Raw genomic sequence first — 19,717 nt, 5'->3', positions numbered from 1 at the left:
GCCAGTACAAGGAAGCCACGATAAGCAGCTATGTTAAACCATTAGACTCTGAAATGGATTCTTCAATTAAAGCTAACAGATGGTCAATTTATGAATACTCTCTGCTGGAAAACAATACAATTCAAGTCAAATTAAGGAGACAATCTTTTTCTCACCCAGAAGATGGACATGGAACTCTTCAGACTGCACTCCTCCTCTGTACAGCTTCAGCAGTGGCAGCACTTGAATTTCAGTCTAATGCTGCTGCTGAATTTCAATTGAGCAGATGTATTCTCATTTTATGAATACAATGCCATTCTGACTAAATACAGTCTTCCACAAATGTGGAGGGTCTATGACTGGCTACATCAAGACACATGTAAGAGATTTTCATCCCAGACAGAATTACTTACATGATCCAACTAAACAATTCCAACAATTACAATTCTTTTAAGTTTTATCTACAATTTTTATCCAGACAGAATAACACATTGGTAGCTGCTCTCCTTGGGATGACTAACTTAAGACCTTATTTTGATCTATCATTCAAACTATTAGCAAAGCCATTGTTTTTATATAACGTTATGACAGATCCCTACAAAACCCTTTGTAGCTTTGCAAAACCCCCAAGTAGATCTTTACCCTGGCAGTGAGCAATCAACTGTTATCAAGTTTCCAGCTTTTTTTTCTTTACACCTTACAGTTATTTGCCAGGTTGCTTAAGGAAAAGTCTGAGAGTTTCCAAAAGTCACCAAGCTCATCCAAATGCCATTAAATGATATTTTATCACCACATCGTACAAACCCAATGTGCACAAGGTAAACAGACTACTGGAAAAACTTGTGATTTGTCATTGTAATTGCTAAATATTGTTCTCTCAAAGACATATCTTCTATACTTTGTTTTAAAGACAAGGAAAATAATTCTGGCAGCTAATGGAAAAGGAAAATTAGTGCTGCAGCTGTCAAAAGAAATGGCAGCCACTACTCAAAAATCAAGCAACAGTCTAAAATAATAAAAAAAACCCCACAAAATAGACTAAGGCAAGTTCTAATGTGCAAAACTGCAGTAATCATAGAATCACAAAATGGTTTGGGAAGGAAAGGACCTTAAAGGTCATCTAGTTCCAACCTCCCTGACATGGACAGGGACATCTTCCATTAGACCAGGTTGCTCAGGGCCCCATTCAACCTGGCCTTGAAATCATGGTATAATTCAGGAACCAGGGGTAGGTGAGGTTGAAAGTACCTGGCTTTTTGTCCTGACAGAAGCAATTCTGAGATAATTAATATCAAGCACAACACTCAGCAGTATAATAGTGAAACAGGGTGCTGACCAGAGGGTCTGGCCATAACAAAGAGATTGGCTAATTTAAAGGAAGACAAATAATATACTTGAAGTCAGAAGCCAGAATTCTACCTGCAGAAGACTGGTGAGAGTCAAGGCAACATAAGTACAGTCAAAAAACTCCAGTGTTTTGGTGTGAGTTATGCCAGTAGTTTAAAGGAAAATAAACCACTGTAGCTGCTTGAGGCTGAACTTCAATGCAAAGGTGCTTAACTATGCATCCAAAGATCCACTAAGAGAGGCTGAAGCATTTTTGCTATAGTCATCTACAACAAGGATACTTTGTGTCCTGCATTCTAGCACCAAATATGATTTTATCTTCAGGACTGATCTGAAAACTGAACAATAACCATATTCATGAAGTATGGCCAGCATTTAAAATTGTAGGAAGGCATAGTTAGCTTACATTGTAAGGAGAACACCAATTATGATCATAATCATATGTACTTATAGCAGGACTTGTCTGAACTAAACCAAATAATTTCTTAAGAAAGCCACTACAGCCACTACCTCATAGAAAATAAAATCAAGTTGCATTCAGCACTAAATCAAACAGTAGTTCTAGAGAGCAAAAAGCTGCTCCTTATTGCTTCCTTCAGTGGCTGCTGCAGGGGGGCCAGGCAGAAGAGATTAAGGCATTTAGAGCCATTCTGATAAGATTACATTTGAAAAGCCAAAGGGAAATTAAGACAGTGTTGGCTTGATCCCATAGTTCAGAAAAGATTACATAGCATCAGTTCAGCTCAGTACAATAAAGTGGCAATGATCAAAAATGGAGATGGAAAAGTGCACACCCAGTGAATAGAATTGCTCATTATCAGTCTAATTCTCCTGGCTTAGCACAGTAACAACCAGGTTTTGATAAGCTTACTTCATTTATGACAACATTAGGGAAGTCAAGCCCAATGAAGAAAAATAAGATCTCTGACAAAAGGGGGCAAGGGGATCAGACATATCCTTACTTCCAGCACATGCAAAAGCACTTATCAAACTGAGCATATTTCCACCTAAAAAGAAAGCAGCTGTTTGCTCACTAGAATAACCAAGAACTTAATTCTCCCTTATCCCTTCACACCATTAAACCATGAATCATGTAAATACAGTAACCTTTGATACTAGTAACCTTTGACAGCCCAGCATTCTGTTGAGTATCCCCTATCTAATCAGCTAGGATGTTTGAATAATAGTGTGATTATTTACCTCGTTTCATATACATCACAAAAAAAGGCATTTGGAACCTGCAGACAAAGTTACAATGTGGTGCTTGATTTTTTTATAATATGAGAACATAATGCCCAGGACATCTCTTTGGTTTTGGACTGTCTCAAGGTGCATCTGCATTACTGTTATTTCTAACCAGGATGTATTCCTAATGAACCTCCTGATGATCATCACTTCTTTGGATCATGCCATGGTGTAGTATTGGGGCATATGAACTATCTTTCATTCAGACAAAAACAGGCCAGAAGAAACACTCCAGGAGCACACAAATCCACTCACCTGGGGACTTAGTTTCATAGAATATCATGAATTGGAAGGGACACACAGGATCTCTAAGTTCAACTCCTGGCCTTACACAGGACAACCTCGAGAATCACACCATGTGCCTGAGAGCAATTGTCCAAATGCTCCTTGAACTCAGTCAGGCTTGGTGCTGTGACCACTTTTCTGAGAAGCCTATTCCAGTGCCTAAACACTCTGTGTGGTTACATGGATCTAAACTAGGTTAGGTACAAACTACCATCCTCAAAATGCACACAGGAGCACTGTTGGGTCATCAGCACCATCTGCTCCACCGTAGAATACAGCTATCACTTCTATCCAACAGGCTGCAGTGGCTGCACAACAGACATCCCCAACTGGTTCCCAATACACCTGCACTGATTCCACTCAAACATTTAAATGCTGATATATGCCTTAGTAAAGTTTCCTTAGCCGGGTCTCCCACACTTCCAAGATGTGACACAAATCAAGACACCTGGATAACATTTCCAGCAGTAAAAATAAACAAAAGCTGATGTACCTTGAGAAAGCTTTCTATATTCGTTCCTTTAATCACCAATAAAGACTGAAGAATGTTCACTGAAGAGATAATAGTTAGGAACTTCACAGAGTAACATCACCTCAAGTGTCCCAGCTTCCTAAGACAGGTTGGATTGATCCAAGCAGCTTAATACTGCAAAGCAGTGAAGCTGATCCTTACATGAGAAGCAAGTAAAGCTGTCTTCTGCAGAAAGATGCTAGAAACCCATTACCTAGATATATCCCAAACCTAGAGTACAAACTTGTACTGGAAATTGGATCTTATTTTGTACATCCATACATGGCAAGCTGAAGTATACACCAGAAGACAAGTACAACTCCAATATCACTAGCTTTGTAATAAAAATAAAGATACAAGATAAAATTGTATTGATTCTCATCACTGAACACTAAACCAGGATTATGAGTGAGAAGTACTACAACTTCAAATTCATTCATTCTTATGTACCAAGAACATAGAAAAGCCCCACATTTTACATGTTCTCACAATTATTTTTAGACTTAAATATTTTGCACATGACCAGTTAAGCAAGAATGAGTTGCTTTCTTACTACAGGTCATATCATGACATGAGTGTGTGGACAGTTACAGATTCATCCTTTAACTGTCTATACCAAAATGAAAACTATTTGTCAACATCACCATTTCTTTTACAAATGAAGGAAATTAAGCAACATGACCTGACCAATATTGTGCACTGTTCATAGAACAGTGTTTGGGTCAGAAGGGACCTTGAAGATTATCTAGTTCGAACTCCCCTACCACCTTCAACTAGACCAGCTTGCTCAGTTTCAGAGATAACTTTTCTCACTCAAGACTACCAGAATTCTCATTAAAAAAATAAAGTACTAACAGGAATGAGAAACTTCTTGATTTCTTCCAGTGCATGTCCCATTCTGGCATATGCTTCTGCAGGTGGAGCAAATACTTCAATTAAAACATGCAGGTCATCATTTAGGTGGAAATACTTTGCCTCTCCACTTTTTCTCAACTCTTCCTCCTAGAAGATAAGAAAAAAGGTTGGGTTTATACCTTCTTGTTTTAAAACATAGTAATGCAAGTATTAAAGCTGTTCCAGAGGAACCTGCAGACACTATTCACCACGTTCAAATGTCTACAAATAAAAAAGTAACATGAAGTAAGACTCAACGTCTGTTCACATACAGAAACTGTACCACAAGGAAGAATGCTCTCAGGTGTTTTCCCAAGTGCACCAGCTTCATGTAGAAGACACTGAAAAACGTAAGTCAACTTGAAGCCTCTTTTCTTAAAAGTAAAGTCTCCAGAAAAAGGTTTGATCTGATATTCCACAAGAGCAAGATTCTTTTACCAAAATTGTTCTAATCTTGGTATTACTACACTGCTCTGATACTTATTTTCTGTTCTCACTGAAATTTCTATCCCATGAGAGCACAGAACTGTGCTACTTGGATATAAAACTAACAGCATTTGAGACAAGAGGACATTAGCAAGAAGAGTTCACTGGCTATTTCAGAAGAGCTTATTTCTTTTATCCTGTTTCACCCAACCCACTGCAATGACTGAGAAGCTCCGAGTTCAATGTAGTGGAGCAGAGCTCAGTTCTCAAATACATTCACATGCAAAATGTTCACAGACCAAAAGGACATAATTTGCCAGTCTCTGATGGGCTGCCCCTGTGTATCTGACAGGTCCAAGAGATAAAACCACCATTAGAAATAAATTCATTGCTTTACCAGATAGCATTATATGAAATACATACCAGTTCCACTGTCTAAAAAACTGAAGCTCCACTGCAGCTCACTGTATTTAGCAAGCACCAGGTAAGCACTTCACCCTTTAGACTGCTAAAATTATAGCTGCAGCAATAGTTGAAATCTCTTCCCCTGCACACCCCTTAATTATGGGTTGAGGTTTACATGTGACTTCATTTCTGCTGCTCATAAACAATGCTCCTGTCATCATGATTCATCTTTAACTATGAGGATGTTTAAAAAAAAGTCTAGTTTGCTGTTAAAGCACCCACAGCAAGAATATTAAGAGGTCACTCTGCAGGATTAGACTATCAGCAAAACCATTATTTTGTCAATACAAGTAACAGATCTTAAAAACAGAAAACCTAATATAAACATCACAGCTCACATATTTAGTTTCAATGGGAACTGTTTCTCACTTAAATAATTTAAGCACAGTTACTCAAAACATGAGGCATTACTAGCACTGGAAGCTAGATGCTTTCATCAGTTGAGTTCCCTACATACTTTTTTTTTTGCATACCTGCATCAAGCCTTCCCTGTTCTTTTTTTCTAAAGGCAAAAAAAAAGCCCCCAAGAATTACTGTGCAGTTTGTGCAGAAAACAGTGCTAAGAAACTTCCCTTCTGTGCTTATCAATCAACTTGCCCGGTAATAGCAATAAGCAATAGAAAAGTTACAATTTCCTGTGGTAACAAAAACATTTAAGTCAGCAATTTTAACAAAACATAAGAAATTACAATGCAGGTTTTTCTAAAATCATGTCCACAAGCAAACTTTTAAAGTAATTTTATCCTTTTCTTGCAAAGTTCACTTTGATTAATGTATTTTTTTTAGTTCTGTAGCATAACTTGGCAACACTTCCATTACTTCCTCAATTACTTGCAAGGCCAGAAGTTTGACTTTGATGATCCATGTACCTTCTAACTCAGGATATACTATGATTCTATGAACACACAACTCTCCACAGCTCTTAACAGCACACAAATGGGAGTGAGCTCACTCACTGGCTTACATTTCCTAACCTTGGGGACACATTAAGTATTTCAGGTTGTTTGTTTTTTTTTTTTTTTTCATTTCCCATGATGACCAACAAAAAAAGCCACAACTTGTTCCCATACCAGTATCCCCCTCTGACAGCATTTTTAGCTCCCACAAAATCCTCTGCCTGCCATCACTTGGCAGTACCTGCATTGGCTGGTTTGCCCACTGCATGTGGATGCTGCTTGGTTGGCCAAGACAGGTATTTTTTTAATTCTACTGCCATGGGGATTTGAGAGCTGCTGAAAGGATGAAAGAACCAGATACGGAACAAGGGAGATAAAAGACAACAAGATCACCACTTCCTTTTTTAAAATCTGTCCTTTAAATCTCCATTTTCTTGCACCAAATTTATCACACCAAAGAGCTCAACCTGATTTAACTTCAAGTTTCAGTACAGACATCTCTGCAGTATTGCACTCTGGGAGCCCTATGAGAAAGCTTACCCCACAGCAATCTTACCCTGTTTGCTTTGTACCTTGTGCTCCTGTATTTCTTGGTGTATCTTCATGGTCTAGAACAAAGCAGAGTACTAGCACTATTTTACTGTACCTATAGTAATAATAATAATGGCCAGTCTTCGCGAACGAAGATTTGGGGAAAGGTCTTTTTACCTTTCCAGCCTGCGCAATGGATTTTTTAGGTGAGACACAGCCTGCGCTGAACTGAGCCCACCCTTTAATCCTAAGGTTCATCTGCCGGGGCCAAGCAAGCTTGGACAATGGCAGTGAGGTCCTTAGGACGTAGGTTTGTTTAGAGTGTCCTTCTCATAGATGGATGGCCTCACAGGGCTAACGAGCTACCATCTGCCCGGGGGACTTGGGATTCGAACCCGTGGTCGCAGCAGTGAGACTCCTGCATGCTAACCACTAGGCCACCAGGGGTCCCCAACTGTACCTATAGATTCTCTTGCTTTTCACCCTCCTTGACAAGCCATCAAGAACCAGAAGTTGAGTAGCAGCATTTATCAAAGTATGCTCATAGTACTGTCCTTTATCTTCTCTAGACTGTCTTTGACTTAGATTTTAAATTTCTATAGGTACTGCCTGATATCTATTTATAATGTTACCTTAAACATGGCTTCTGTCAGATTTCATAAACCATTCAGAATACACAAGTTGTTGAAAGGCCTACACCAGTCTCCAACTACTGGTAATACTTGAATAACCAATTGGAGTGGAGGGTTTAAGTTATTCCTGCAAGGTTACAACATAAAAGCAATCTCGTAAGGGAATAAAGAAATTTAGAAGTGAGTCAGACTTTTTCACTCTCCTATAGGCATATGAAAGCCTGTGGTGCCAAAGAGAAGGTGTCTCAGCACTGACTAATGAAAAGCTAATGATGAACTGCCAGCACAGAAGAGGAGAATTACTGAATTCAGACACTGTATATCACAAATAGATACCTGAGATGGTCCTCCAGGCACTGACAAGAGAGACAGAAATAGAAACTTAAGACTACTCTAGAACTCAGTTGAAGGAGTATGACAAAAAGACAAAAAAAAAAAATCTTGCCTTCATGTGCTCTTTAACACATCACTTATTAGGATGGACATTGGACATTCTAAAAAGGCAATTACAAGTCAGAACTAAAGAAACACTGTTGCCCAAAAAGAATTTAATTCAGATTGGCTTGTCTGTATCTATTTTTCTGGTTTACTTATTTTTTTCCTAGACGACTTGCAAGAGGTAGTGATCTTTGCTACATTGTATCAACCTTTCACATAAATTTTCTTTCTTCCATAAGCCTTTGAGGTTCTTTTAAAATTTAAAAAAAATTAAAGTAGTATTTAGAAATTTAGCTTAGAGAAGTCTATGAAGCTCACTGCCACCTTTCTTAATCACTAGTCATCTAAAATTGGTCATGTAGCAGTTATAATAGTATGTGTTCAGAAATCTATAAAGATCTGACTCAGTGCCCTTATTAGCCACTTACTTTGAAAAAAAAAATTACTTAAGCAGTTTTAGCTGGCATCACAATCACGGGAGAGTCAAATAAAAATTTGGACAATTTCTTCATTACCAAAGGAAACAAGAGAAGCTCAAATGATACAAACATTTAAGAATCTTCTCCAGGATTCTGAGGCCCAAGTTAGGATCTGAACTTGTCAATTTGAGCTTCTGCTTTTATTCAAAAGAAACTTTTTTTATGCTGCAGAATCATTAAAAAACACTCAGAGGCTTTTCTACTCCACACCACATTTTGGTATAGAAACATGTAATGCAGCAACAGAACAATGTCAGTCTGACACTGTCCACAAGGAGTGAGAAAGTTTACAAAGTGTCACTTAAACCAGAATCCGAATACTTAGTTTGTCATCCTTAGAGCAAGTTTAGTTTACACCTTTTTGTGGTTGAACTGAAAGGGTGGTTAAGCATTGGAACAGGCTGCCCAGGGAGGTGGTGGAGTCACCATCCCTGGAGGTGTTCAAGAAATGACTGGAGACGGATGGCACTTGGTGCTATGGTTTAATTGGCAAGGTGGTGTTCAGTCAAAGGCTGGACTTGATCCTGGAGGTCTTTTCCAACCTTTGTAGGAGATTCCATGAACTGTCAAATTTCCTCTTAAAAGGTAGTAGCAATATAGTTTTTGACAACTAATTGTGAAACACTTGAAGTTGCCTTAGCTGTATCCCTCAATATTCTAGCCTTTATTATAGAAGAATGTATTTATATACACAAATGTATTTATATACACAAACTATATTTAGCTTATTTATTTTTAATAAAAATATTTAAGAAGTAATTAAAAGGAAGAGATAGCCCAAGTTTTACAGAACAGAGTAATTTATGGGCTCTGATTAACTTCTTGATAAATACTCTATAGATCACATAACATTTATATTTTGTTGATGGAGAAATGTGCTAAAAATTATATAGTTTAAGCAATTCAGTAGCCAGCCCTCTAAGTCCCTCTCTATATGCATGTCATTATTAGTCTACACATCACACAGTATTTTTAAGTTTCAAATTACATAACCACATAGGTATTTCACTCGAAGCCTATAAAACATGATATGCTGGAGGCAAGAAATATGTTCAGTGTTTTTATTGCTATCATTAGGGATGTTCCAATTAAAAAATGCAGCTTTACTAGACATGTGACATCTCCTTACTGATGGACACTTACCTGCTACAAATTTAGCCAGAGATTTAAGTAAAGAGCGGAAGCTATTACTACAAATACCTATAAGCTGAAGATTTCTGTTCTGCTGTTTACTTTGCCTCCACTATAACCAAATAGACTATTCCCATAGAAACAGTTGCAAGTTGTCAACTGCTTAAAATGCATGTCATCTCCAGAGCTGTGAATTTTTCTAGTTGTATTTTAGCTGCTTTCATCAGTTATTTTATTTTTGTTTAAAAATGCTATTAAATGTTACTAAATTTAAAGGTTAAGTGTTATTTTATGTGAAAATGTTTGTTAAAAATCTATTTAGAAGCCAGGTTCCCTCCAAAGTGAGAACAGTCATGTTCACTTGGGCATTGCTCATTATCAGTTGCATGAGACCAATGCAGAACATGCCACTGGTAAAGCCCCACTTATATCCTCAAAGTCCACAGTTTGGGTGGCCTAAATACAACTCATGGCAGCTTCAAAATACTCAGTGAGAACAGACTCCTCAGAAAACAGGTCCCATCTACATGTAAACAATACTAGGATCTCCCATACTTTTCATTTGTTCCAATTTTTGTTACAGGGTTTGTTCCCCTCCTCAAAAATTTAAGCTACAAAATTCCACTGATGTACTGAGGTCTTACCTTTGTCTTGTCCCTCATAGAACCTTTTCCCAAAATAGACATTTTTGTCAGTGTTTCTTCCTGTAAGCGCTTTAGAGAATTACCACGGGGGCCCAAAAGTTTTCCCACAAAGTTGAACTGTAAGAAAGCAAAAACATTAAGCTCATTAGATTTTTAATCATAAATTAATATGCAAAATGCACCTGAAACAACAGGTGCAAACAACCATTAGGTGGTAAATCAAGACATTAAAGTACAATCATGTAGTACAGTTAAAGGAATGTCAGTGGCTCCATGAGAGAAACACAGAAGTACCTGAACTCAAAGATAACCTGGTGTCTACTACAGACTGCCAGATCCAGGGGAACTGCCAGATCCTGTTGGCAAAGCCTTTCTCCTCCAGGTAGAGGAGGCACTGCACCTACAGGCTCTTGTCCTGCTGGGAGACTTCAACCCCCTGACCTCTGCTGGGAAAGTAGCATGATGACCTGTAGGCAATCCAGGAGGGGGGATGACTCCTGGGGGATAACCTCCTAACTCTGGTAAGTAGACAGCCCTACCAGAGGAGATGTGATACGATCTGATGGTCACCAGTGTAAGTGAGATGCTTGGGGACACCAAGACTGGAGGCAGCCCAGGTTGCAGGGATCATGAACTGGTGGGATTTGCAGTCCTGTAGGACATGGATCATGTAAGGAATAAAGACAGGCCCCTGAACTTTAGGAAAGCATACTTCCAGCTCTTCAGGGAGCTAGTCACTGGGATCCCCTGGGAGATTGCCCTTGAGGACAAGAGAGTGAAACAGAGCTGGCAGACAGTGCAAGAGCCAGCAATTCACAGGAGCAAGAAATTGGGCATGGAAGGCAAGAGACCATCACAGTTCAGTAGGGACCTGCTGGTCAAACTAAAGGGCAAGAAGTAAATGCATAGACAGTGGAAACCAGGACAGGGTACCTGGGAAGAGTGTAGAGAAGTCTGGTTTTGTAGGGATGGGGTGAGGAAGGCCAAGGCTAAGCTGAAACTGAATCTGGCAAGGAACACAAAGTAACAGAGAGGGCTTGTACAGATATGTTAATCAGAAAAGGAAGGTCAAAGAAGGTGTTACCCCATGACAAACAATAATGGAAAAGTGGTAACAATGGATTAGAAGGCTGAGTTCTCAAACTGATGTGACACAATCATATTAAAAAGACAGCATCACTATACTTGTACCTACAACTAAAGAGCAAACAGGCTTAAGCTTTGTGGCCTCAAATTTATTAAACAGTTTGTAAGTTCTTTAGTTGTCCCTCTAAGAGCCAGTATGGACTACTTTGACCTGCCTATTCATCTAGAGTAATTTGAAAAGACTTGATAAGACTTTCAGGCAGTAGCAGCCTAAAATCCTTGATTGCTACCCTGAAGTGCTGATGGAAAAAAGGCCCAGCTGCATTCACTCTACAATACAGAAAGTCTACAGCTCCAATTCATTTCCTTCAGCTTCAGACAAAAAAAGGAAAGCAAGCATTAAAAGTCAACTAAATATGACAAAACTTTATTCCTCTTAGCAGTTTCATGCTCAATTCTCAATGGGGACATGAGGTAGGAACAAGATACAATTGAGCAAATGGCTTATGGATGATTATAGTCCACAGAACCTACTTAATTTAAGGCTTTGCATGGACTAGTCTTCTGAAATTATCAGGCCACAAAGAAATTCTCAGGCAATTTCCTTAATTTCCTTTTTTATTAGATATATTCCCTTTTTTTTCCCATACAGGTCTTAAGATACAGTCAAGGAAAATACTCATCAGAAAGATTGCCCAGGAAAAAAGTAGAAATCTCCACTGCTGAGGATATTGAGGACTCAGGGCCAGTGACAAGGTGCTGTGTAATCTAATTTACAACCATTATTACAACAGAAGTTTGGCCCAGATGTTCTCTAGACATCCCTTCCAACTTGGACTTCTGATTTTATTATTTCTGAAGGTATAAAACTAAGGAAAGCAAATAAATTTAAACTATTTGTAACAAGTTTGAACTTCCAAAAGTCAATAAGTCCTTGTCAATTCCTTAAATTAAAGGAACCTCAGTTAAGCTCAAATGAAAGCTTTTGTGTAGTGGAACATCACCTCAGTTTTTCAAGCATTACTTACGATTACTTATGTTTACTTTAAAATATCCTTATAAGTTATTGGGAAGAAAAATAAACACTTTTTATTCCAACTGTATTAGTTCTTTTAAAGCCAAATAGTTTAATGCTGCAGAAATCTAAAACCTGACCCATGGAAATCTAAAACTTTAATACCTCCAAAAGTTGTCATCTTATCAAAACCATGAAATCTCTAGAGCCAAGGCCAGACATAACAGCAGCTATACAAAGATCTGCACAGATGACATGTCCTAGACATTTAATGAACATAAAAATGCATTCCAAGATCCACAGAACTATTCTTTCCTGTGCACCAGGGCTTCAAATATTAGATTTGACAAGTCTGAAGCATAAGAAACTTGTGCTGCAAGTCTGAAATTCTGCTGATTTGAAAGCACAGTACCTCCAGGTGCAGCTTAAAAACATAAACATTAAAGGTTAGTAAAAAATGGCTTACAGTGCAGTCAAAGCATTTTTATTACCACAAAGCTAAAAAGCTTTGGAACATTTCAGTTGATTATTCTGTAAATAAAACCCCTTTATGATATTGAAAGAATCCTTTCAGAAGAAAACAGATTATTTACTTTGGACAGGTACTGCATTTTGTTAAAACTATTAGTTTGTTTCCCTTTTACATCAAATTGGAAACAAAGATTTATTTTGAAATATTTCATAGATATACAAACAAAAATATCAGTCACTAAGTTACTAGCATTATTTTTACACTGCTTTATCCCCAGCAATCAAGGAGTAGAACGACTCTAAACCTAAAGGTGCAAAACCACCACTCAGTAAGACAAATTTTAATTTCAAAATTAGCAAATCCGGCCTGTCTGCTGGTGAAACAGAAGCAAATAAACCTGGCAGATCCAGGCGAGCTCATGGACAAGTTCCATGGGTGCTTCTCATGCTCCACATTTAGGGTTTATTTGCCCCAAGAGCACAAGAAAAAAGAACAAATTCAGGTCTAGTATTGAACTCTGCCTTATAAACTATCTCTGAATTAGATGCACTGCATAGTGACAAGACATCTGAGCAGCTCTGTTCAAGTCAGATCAGTCACAATCACTAACTCTGGCTCAGAATCAGACATGACAGACTCCCCTCTTTACTCACCCTTCTGAAGTACAGCACAATCACCTCCAGACTGCTGTAAATACCCCAAATTGCCCTTGAGTTCACTAGCTTCAACTTAACAGTGTACTGAAGCAGTCCAACCATGAATGTTACTCTACACTGGATCACCTGTGTTAAATCAAGGATTGTCTCTGCATTAACATGGCTTCTAATGTATTAGGTATCAGGATATTATGGATGATGGCATATAAAAAAGGAGATAAAGTCCCCAACTCAAAGTCGCTTCTAGACCAGGTCTAAAGGATATGGCAAAAATAGTATCTCAAGCAAAATTACAGCAAAGCTTCAGGCATCTTTGCAAAAACGGTATCGAGATGCAGATTAATAGACCTGGAAGGAGACAATTGGATAAAATGGGGAAAATTACCACCTCAGCTAAACTTCAAGCCAAACACTACTCCACTGTTGATAAATGGTACCCTCTGTACCACTATATCATTACAAAATATCACTAGATATACATTAGTTTGAGCAAAATGATGCAAGATTTAAGGGGTGTTCCTATTCCTAAAATATGTGATCACTGAAAGCACATCCTCCCGTCTCTACACCTCTGGTTTACTTTGTGGGTAAAGTGCATACTGCTGTATGTAGTGCAACATCTTCTCAAACTCCTGAGACATGGGGTTTGACATCTCTTGACCATGGTGTCCATTAGCCCACAAGTACTCGTTAACTATACCAAAACCATGTATTTATTTCCCCTTTACAGATTACCTTAAAGTGTTGTGTAACTAAAAATCTCCAATTTAGAATACATTTTTAATAAAAAGACCTTTCCCAATAGAAACAGGAAAAAGATTGATAATTAGATTTTTGCTTGAAAATTATGTCCTTTCTTTGCTATTCATAAATCCTCATTTTAATAGGCATTTTTGCAGATATTGTACAATGGAGATTATGGACATCACTGCTTAGTACACAATTCTTCAGAATCACCAAATCAAACACTTATCTAGAGATTTGTTTCCTTACTACATCACTGCTTGAAACTATTCCCTGAAAACACTTCTGGAGAAATAAGTGATATCTCACATACAAGGGAGATATTCTCTTCACAACCACTTGATCTACTATTTCAGAAAAAAAAAAAAAAGAATTAATACCAGTGCTACAGCATTTTAAAATGTATATATTACAGAAAAGGGGATATAATGGAAAAAGTAATCCTTGTTTATCCCCACCAAGGCAAGTCTGCTAAGAATGGTTCATCCAGCTTAAAATACTTAGTGAAAGTATAAATGCTTGACCAAATGCTTCCCTGTAAAGCTCTAAGCACTCCATTGTCATTAAAGCCATAGAAAGCTTTCTTGGCATATTAGTTTTCTGCAATGGTTCCTCTGTGACAAGGTCACTAGAAAAAATAAAAGTTAATTTAAGATTCAGAGGGCTTTCCCTTACAATGACTTGAACCAAGGAAAACTTCAAGGTTTTTCCTATTCATGTCAAAAAGATAAGGTTTCTGTAGAAAGGTACATATTCCCAGCATCTACGTCATATCACAAGCTCTTCTCCTTCACGTAACATAGCAATAGGTCTTTAAACATTTATTCACAACAGAAAGCTTGATGAATTACTATAAAGTTGCTCAAAAGCTATCCCTGGTATTACAATTGATGCTTGTCCCTCCACATCACTTCTGGTTATGCAACCACATTTTCTCATTCCTACTAAGAAATCCTTAAAACTAATCTATTACAAAAAATTGCTTTCTAACTAGTCATGTGATTAAAATATTAATCTCTCCATGACTTTATGTAACAACTGCACATATATTGTATATGACAATGACATTTTAAAACAGATATTTTCATTTTGAAAGTTGAGCTAAAAGGTTTAAATAGATACCAGTTCCACAACTCAGTAACTTTTGAGAAAAATATATTTAAAGTACCACTTCAGGGAACAACACGGACCATTTCTTCCTTACTTCTGAGATTTACCCAGTATTTAAGTGTAGATTTGAGAGCAATTTTTAAAATGGTAACCTGTCAAAATGGAAGTAATTGTTCCCATAGTTTTGATCCATCTTATGGAAAACCATCATCATTCCATTTATCATCCATGGAAGCTATTTTTTCCTCCTAATTCAGAACACCCAAGTTCAGAAAACCGTCAAAGCAAAGTCAGATTTCTGACACTAAACTACTTCATAATAAGTATTCATTAAATGTGTGGGAAGGGGGTAACACCCTCCTGCCTCACTTGTACATACTGAAGCTTTGAAACATCTTTCACACATTCTGGCATTTCACAGCAGTGCCAGGATAGATCCAGAGAGCCCCTTCACGGAGACAACCACATCATGACCTTCCTTGAGTGGTCAGCTCACCTCTTCTACCCTAAAGTCTGTGCGAGTTTGAAGATTATTTTCGAGCATGAAATGCAACAAATACAGGTTTAAAGGTCACATTTTTACACATGATCTAAAGTCATTTGAGGTATTCAGCTGATCAAAGAGCAAAGTACATAAGTCACCCTGACCTCAGTGTCCTAAACTGACAAGATCCCATTCCACTAACTTAGACTAGTTTAGACTTTCAGCATCCACATGGACCCCTATCTATAACTAGATTTAGAGCTGAATCCTACCTCAAGAAGTTGGCCCTTTTCCTACAAGGTTGCATAAAAGCCCTTACCTCTCTAATCCTTGCTTGTAGTACATGTCCCAGTTACAACAGGACTGCAGACAGCATTACCAAAGCTTATTTGAGCCTCACCTAAATACCTGAGATTAATTTCCCCATCACAGCAATTCAGACCTCTTGGAGAAATCTGTAGAGCTGGACCAAGCTGAAAAATCATAAGACTGTATATAATCAGATTTTGAAAAGATGTGACTGGACCTGCAATCTATATAGGAGTTTCTACAACATTGTCTTACCAAGACTATTTTGTCACCATATGAAGACATTAATTCAGGGCCTTTTTTTAATGTGTACAGGAGTCTAAAGAACACAAAGAAATTTATTCAAATGCACAACCAGCCACAAGGAGAAAGTGAACATAACTCTTGATACTAACCATCTTAACCTGAATGTTGTCTGTGCTATGAAATAATTTATCTTGGTTATTCTATCACCTTCTATCAAGGTCCAGAAATGAAAAAAAAAATATTTAGACCAACTAGCTCTATAACAAGATATTAGGCCTGTTAACACTGCAAAGGGTTGAGCAAGACAAAAGTTTCAAGCTAAAGGATATAATTATATAGTATCTGAGAAGGAACCAAGAGCTGTGGGTAGGACACCAGTTAAGCACAGAGACATTCAACTATTTGTGCACTAAGCAGAAGACCAGAAACTCATCAGGTTTTTTTCAGGGTGAGCAAACATGCCCAAAAAAGTGCAATACATACTTTTGAATGTGAGGTTTACCAGATTCTTCAACAGAAACCCTGCTGCTCTGCACTTCAGCTGAATAACTTTCTGCTGCAGTTAACCTGTCATCTCCCAGGGCTGTCAGAGGTAATTGCACAGGACCCAGCCATGATCTCCTGAGAATGTATCTGACAGGACGGGTAATGTGAGCAAGCATTACCATGCCAGGCTGATCAGATCAGAGCCTCGGCTGCCTGACCTGTGTTGAGGCCGTTATGATTTATTCAAGAGGTAGGGAAAAGTTTTAAAGAGGGAAAGGGCAATGAAATACATGTCAGGTCTAGCAAGCTGTCTTAATGGAGGCAGGGCACTGATGGGCTGTTTTGGTCCACAGACCTCACTTATAATAAGAAATTAAGACAGGATTAATGAAATGTCAATACACCTAAACAGCAGAGGCATCTTTCCTTCCCAGAGCCATCATTAGGAGACATAAACAAAGGAATAGTTTCTCCTGGCAAAAATCACTTATTTGTTGTTAGTTTCATTTTCAGATATTAAAATTGTTCAATCCTTAACAGGGTTAAATAATTTGGAGGTTTTTTGATGCAGTTTAAAAGTAGTATCATTTAGTTAGTGTTCTATTAATGGAACTATTAGTTCCATTAACAGTGTTCATTTAGTTAGTGTTCTATTAATGGAGTCAAAACAAACTTAGTTTTTCTTACCACTTTCTGGATACCTAAGTTAGCCAGATTAAACTGGTAATCAAATGCTTGTTTGACAGATTAATCAATTATTGTAATGATTTGGTCAGCTTCGACCAGCAGATTCTCAGGTCACTAACACCATAAAGACTACTTCTGAAAAAATGGAAGTATCTTTGTTCATGATCTTGCACAATAGGTAACAGCATTAGTGTGGACTGCAGGCAAACACGCCAGCTTGCTAGAACTCTAAATTCTATATCGACATGCAAAACATCTTTTAACACAAATTTCATCCTATTTAAGTCTTAAATTCCATTTTTCTGAAGCATTTGTCACCAATACTGACCACTAGGAAAGAAAACTGCTCAAAGATGAAAAACATCTTTTAACCATTTTTCTGGTACCTTCTACCAACACCACATTTACACCAATACCAACACCTATCACAGGCAAAATGGACTAGAAAATGGCACACATGCACAGAGAACAGCAGCACAGAGGCATAAAACATTTATGTCAAAGACCATTTCAGGTTTTCATGAGCACCCCGATACTTTCTGATAAGTTCCACAGAAAAGAATGACAGAAAGGTATAGGATGGAAGGGACCTTAAGGATCATCCAGCACCAACCTCCTTGCCATAGGCAGGGACACCTTCCACTACACCAGGTCGCTCAAAGTGCCACCCAACCTGGCCTTGAACACTTCCAGGGATGGAACAGCCGTAACTTCTCTGGGCAACCTGTGCCAGACACCTCTCTGCTCTCATAGTGAAGAATTTCTTCCTACTGTCTGATCCAAATCTCTCCTCTTTCAAATTAAAGCCATCCCCACTTCTCCAATCACTGTCAGCTTATGCTGAACTTCAACCCAAGCAAGCCTCAGGGCTACTCTTGATCCATTCTCTGCCCAGTCTATATTTGTGCTTGGCATTGCCCCAACCCACATGGAGGACCTTGCACTTGGCCTTGCTTAAGTTCACAAGGTTCTCACCGGCTCACCTCTCAAACCGATCCACTTCCCAGTGGATGCCATCCCTTCCCTCCAGTGTGTGACTGCACTACACAGCTTGGTGCTATCAGTGACCCTGCCGAGGGTGCACTCAACCCCACTGTCACCAACAAAGATCTTAAACAGCAGTGGTCCCAGTACCCACCCCCAAGGAACACCCCTCATCATTGCTTTCCACTAGGACAGGGAGCTTTTGATCACAGCTCTGAATGTGACCCTCCAGCCAATTCCTTGTGCACCAAGTGGTCCATCCATCAAGTCCACGCTCTCCACTTTAGAGACAAGAGTGTCATATGGGATGATGTCAAATGCTTTGCACAAGTCCAGGTAGACAACATCAGTTGCTCTTCCCTTATCCACCAACACTGTAATCCCATCCTAGGGGGCCACCAGTTCTGTAAAGCGCAACTTGCCCTTAGTGGAGCTGTGTTGGCTGTCACCAATCAGATATGGCCAAATATACAACACATGCCCTCTACAGAGAGTTCAGTGGAACCAAGATGACTGGAGCAAACCCATATCTACCCCACAAGTCTTGAAAAAGCATCCTTAACTTTTGAGCCTTCCTCTCAACAAGAAATATGAATAGGATTAGCATTTAGAGAAAAAATTAGGACACAAGAGACTTTGTTCCCCTGTGTACAGGCATTAAAAACTCATGTCACTCACTGCAGACTACAGTATGCCAGGATAAGGTTCTTAGTTTGCCATATTGAAGTTATCAAACTTCATACAATGCATCATAAGTTATTAGATCTCAAATAAAACAACAAGCCTGGTTCTAGTAAACAAGTGACAGCAAACTGCAGTCACTGCTTGTGGTTTAGGGTGGGTACTTTCCAGAGAATATCAAGAGTGCCTGTCATAATTCTGAATTGATACTCACCCCTCAGACTACTCCTATGAAGTGAGGAATTCTAGTTCCTTTTGACTATACAGAATGTTTAATGAATAATCTTTAATATAAATATCCATTTTTATGTAAAAAATGGAAATTAAGAAAAGTTGAGCCCCTTTATATTGGGGTAAAAATATTCTTAAATATAACATACCTAGGATTTTATTCACTCTGGCAGAAGGGAGATTTGTGTAAGTAGAGATACCAGTATTCTGCTTTCTGTGGAGCAAGTCCCAGTGGAGACACAGGAACTCACATGGCATGTCTACTCTGCACAGCAGTTGTACTGCTCTGTGTGTCCCCAGATCCTGCTGGTCTAAACAGACATACAGGATTACAAAGCTTTGTCTGGATATAAATTCAGGTTTCTTGCCATGGCACCATCAGGCTTTATTCCAGCTCAGACAGTCAAACACTGTCTCTATGGGCCAGAACTACTGATCACACAGCAGAGGATATCTACCCATTTGAAAGGGCTTTCCTACCAGCTATCCTGAATGATTTCAGCATCTAGCGTCAATTTTCCTTACAGGACTAAAGAAGCAGAAGTATGTTTCAGAAGGCAGTGTTTCCCTAATAGCCATTTTGCCTTTCTTCCCCTTGAGCTCAAGTATCTACATCTCAACAT

General features: G+C 38.6%; 1 protein-coding gene across 3 annotated transcripts in view; it reads right to left on the bottom strand.

Annotated features, from left to right (window-relative positions):
- The window catches only part of KHDRBS3 (KH RNA binding domain containing, signal transduction associated 3), a 98,411-nt gene that overhangs the window by 50,206 nt on the left and 28,488 nt on the right, over positions 1 to 19,717 (bottom strand). For all 3 annotated transcript variants that reach the window (XR_003534400.1, XM_027684471.1, XM_027684473.1), the window contains exons 3-4: positions 9,904 to 10,020; positions 4,223 to 4,369 (exon numbers count right to left, since the gene is read on the bottom strand). Coding sequence is in view for 2 of the 3 variants with exons in the window: in XM_027684471.1 (XP_027540272.1) it covers positions 4,223 to 4,369; positions 9,904 to 10,020 (264 nt within the window). In the remaining variant the exon portion in view is untranslated. The remainder of the gene's footprint in view (positions 1 to 4,222; positions 4,370 to 9,903; positions 10,021 to 19,717) is intronic.

The sequence above is a fragment of the Neopelma chrysocephalum genome, unplaced genomic scaffold, assembly GCF_003984885.1.
Source record: "Neopelma chrysocephalum unplaced genomic scaffold, ASM398488v2 Primary Assembly neopelma1_66, whole genome shotgun sequence".
NCBI lineage: Eukaryota > Metazoa > Chordata > Aves > Passeriformes > Pipridae > Neopelma > Neopelma chrysocephalum.
Note: the sequence above shows the minus strand (reverse complement) of the source record. Positions and strands in the feature narration are given on the sequence as shown.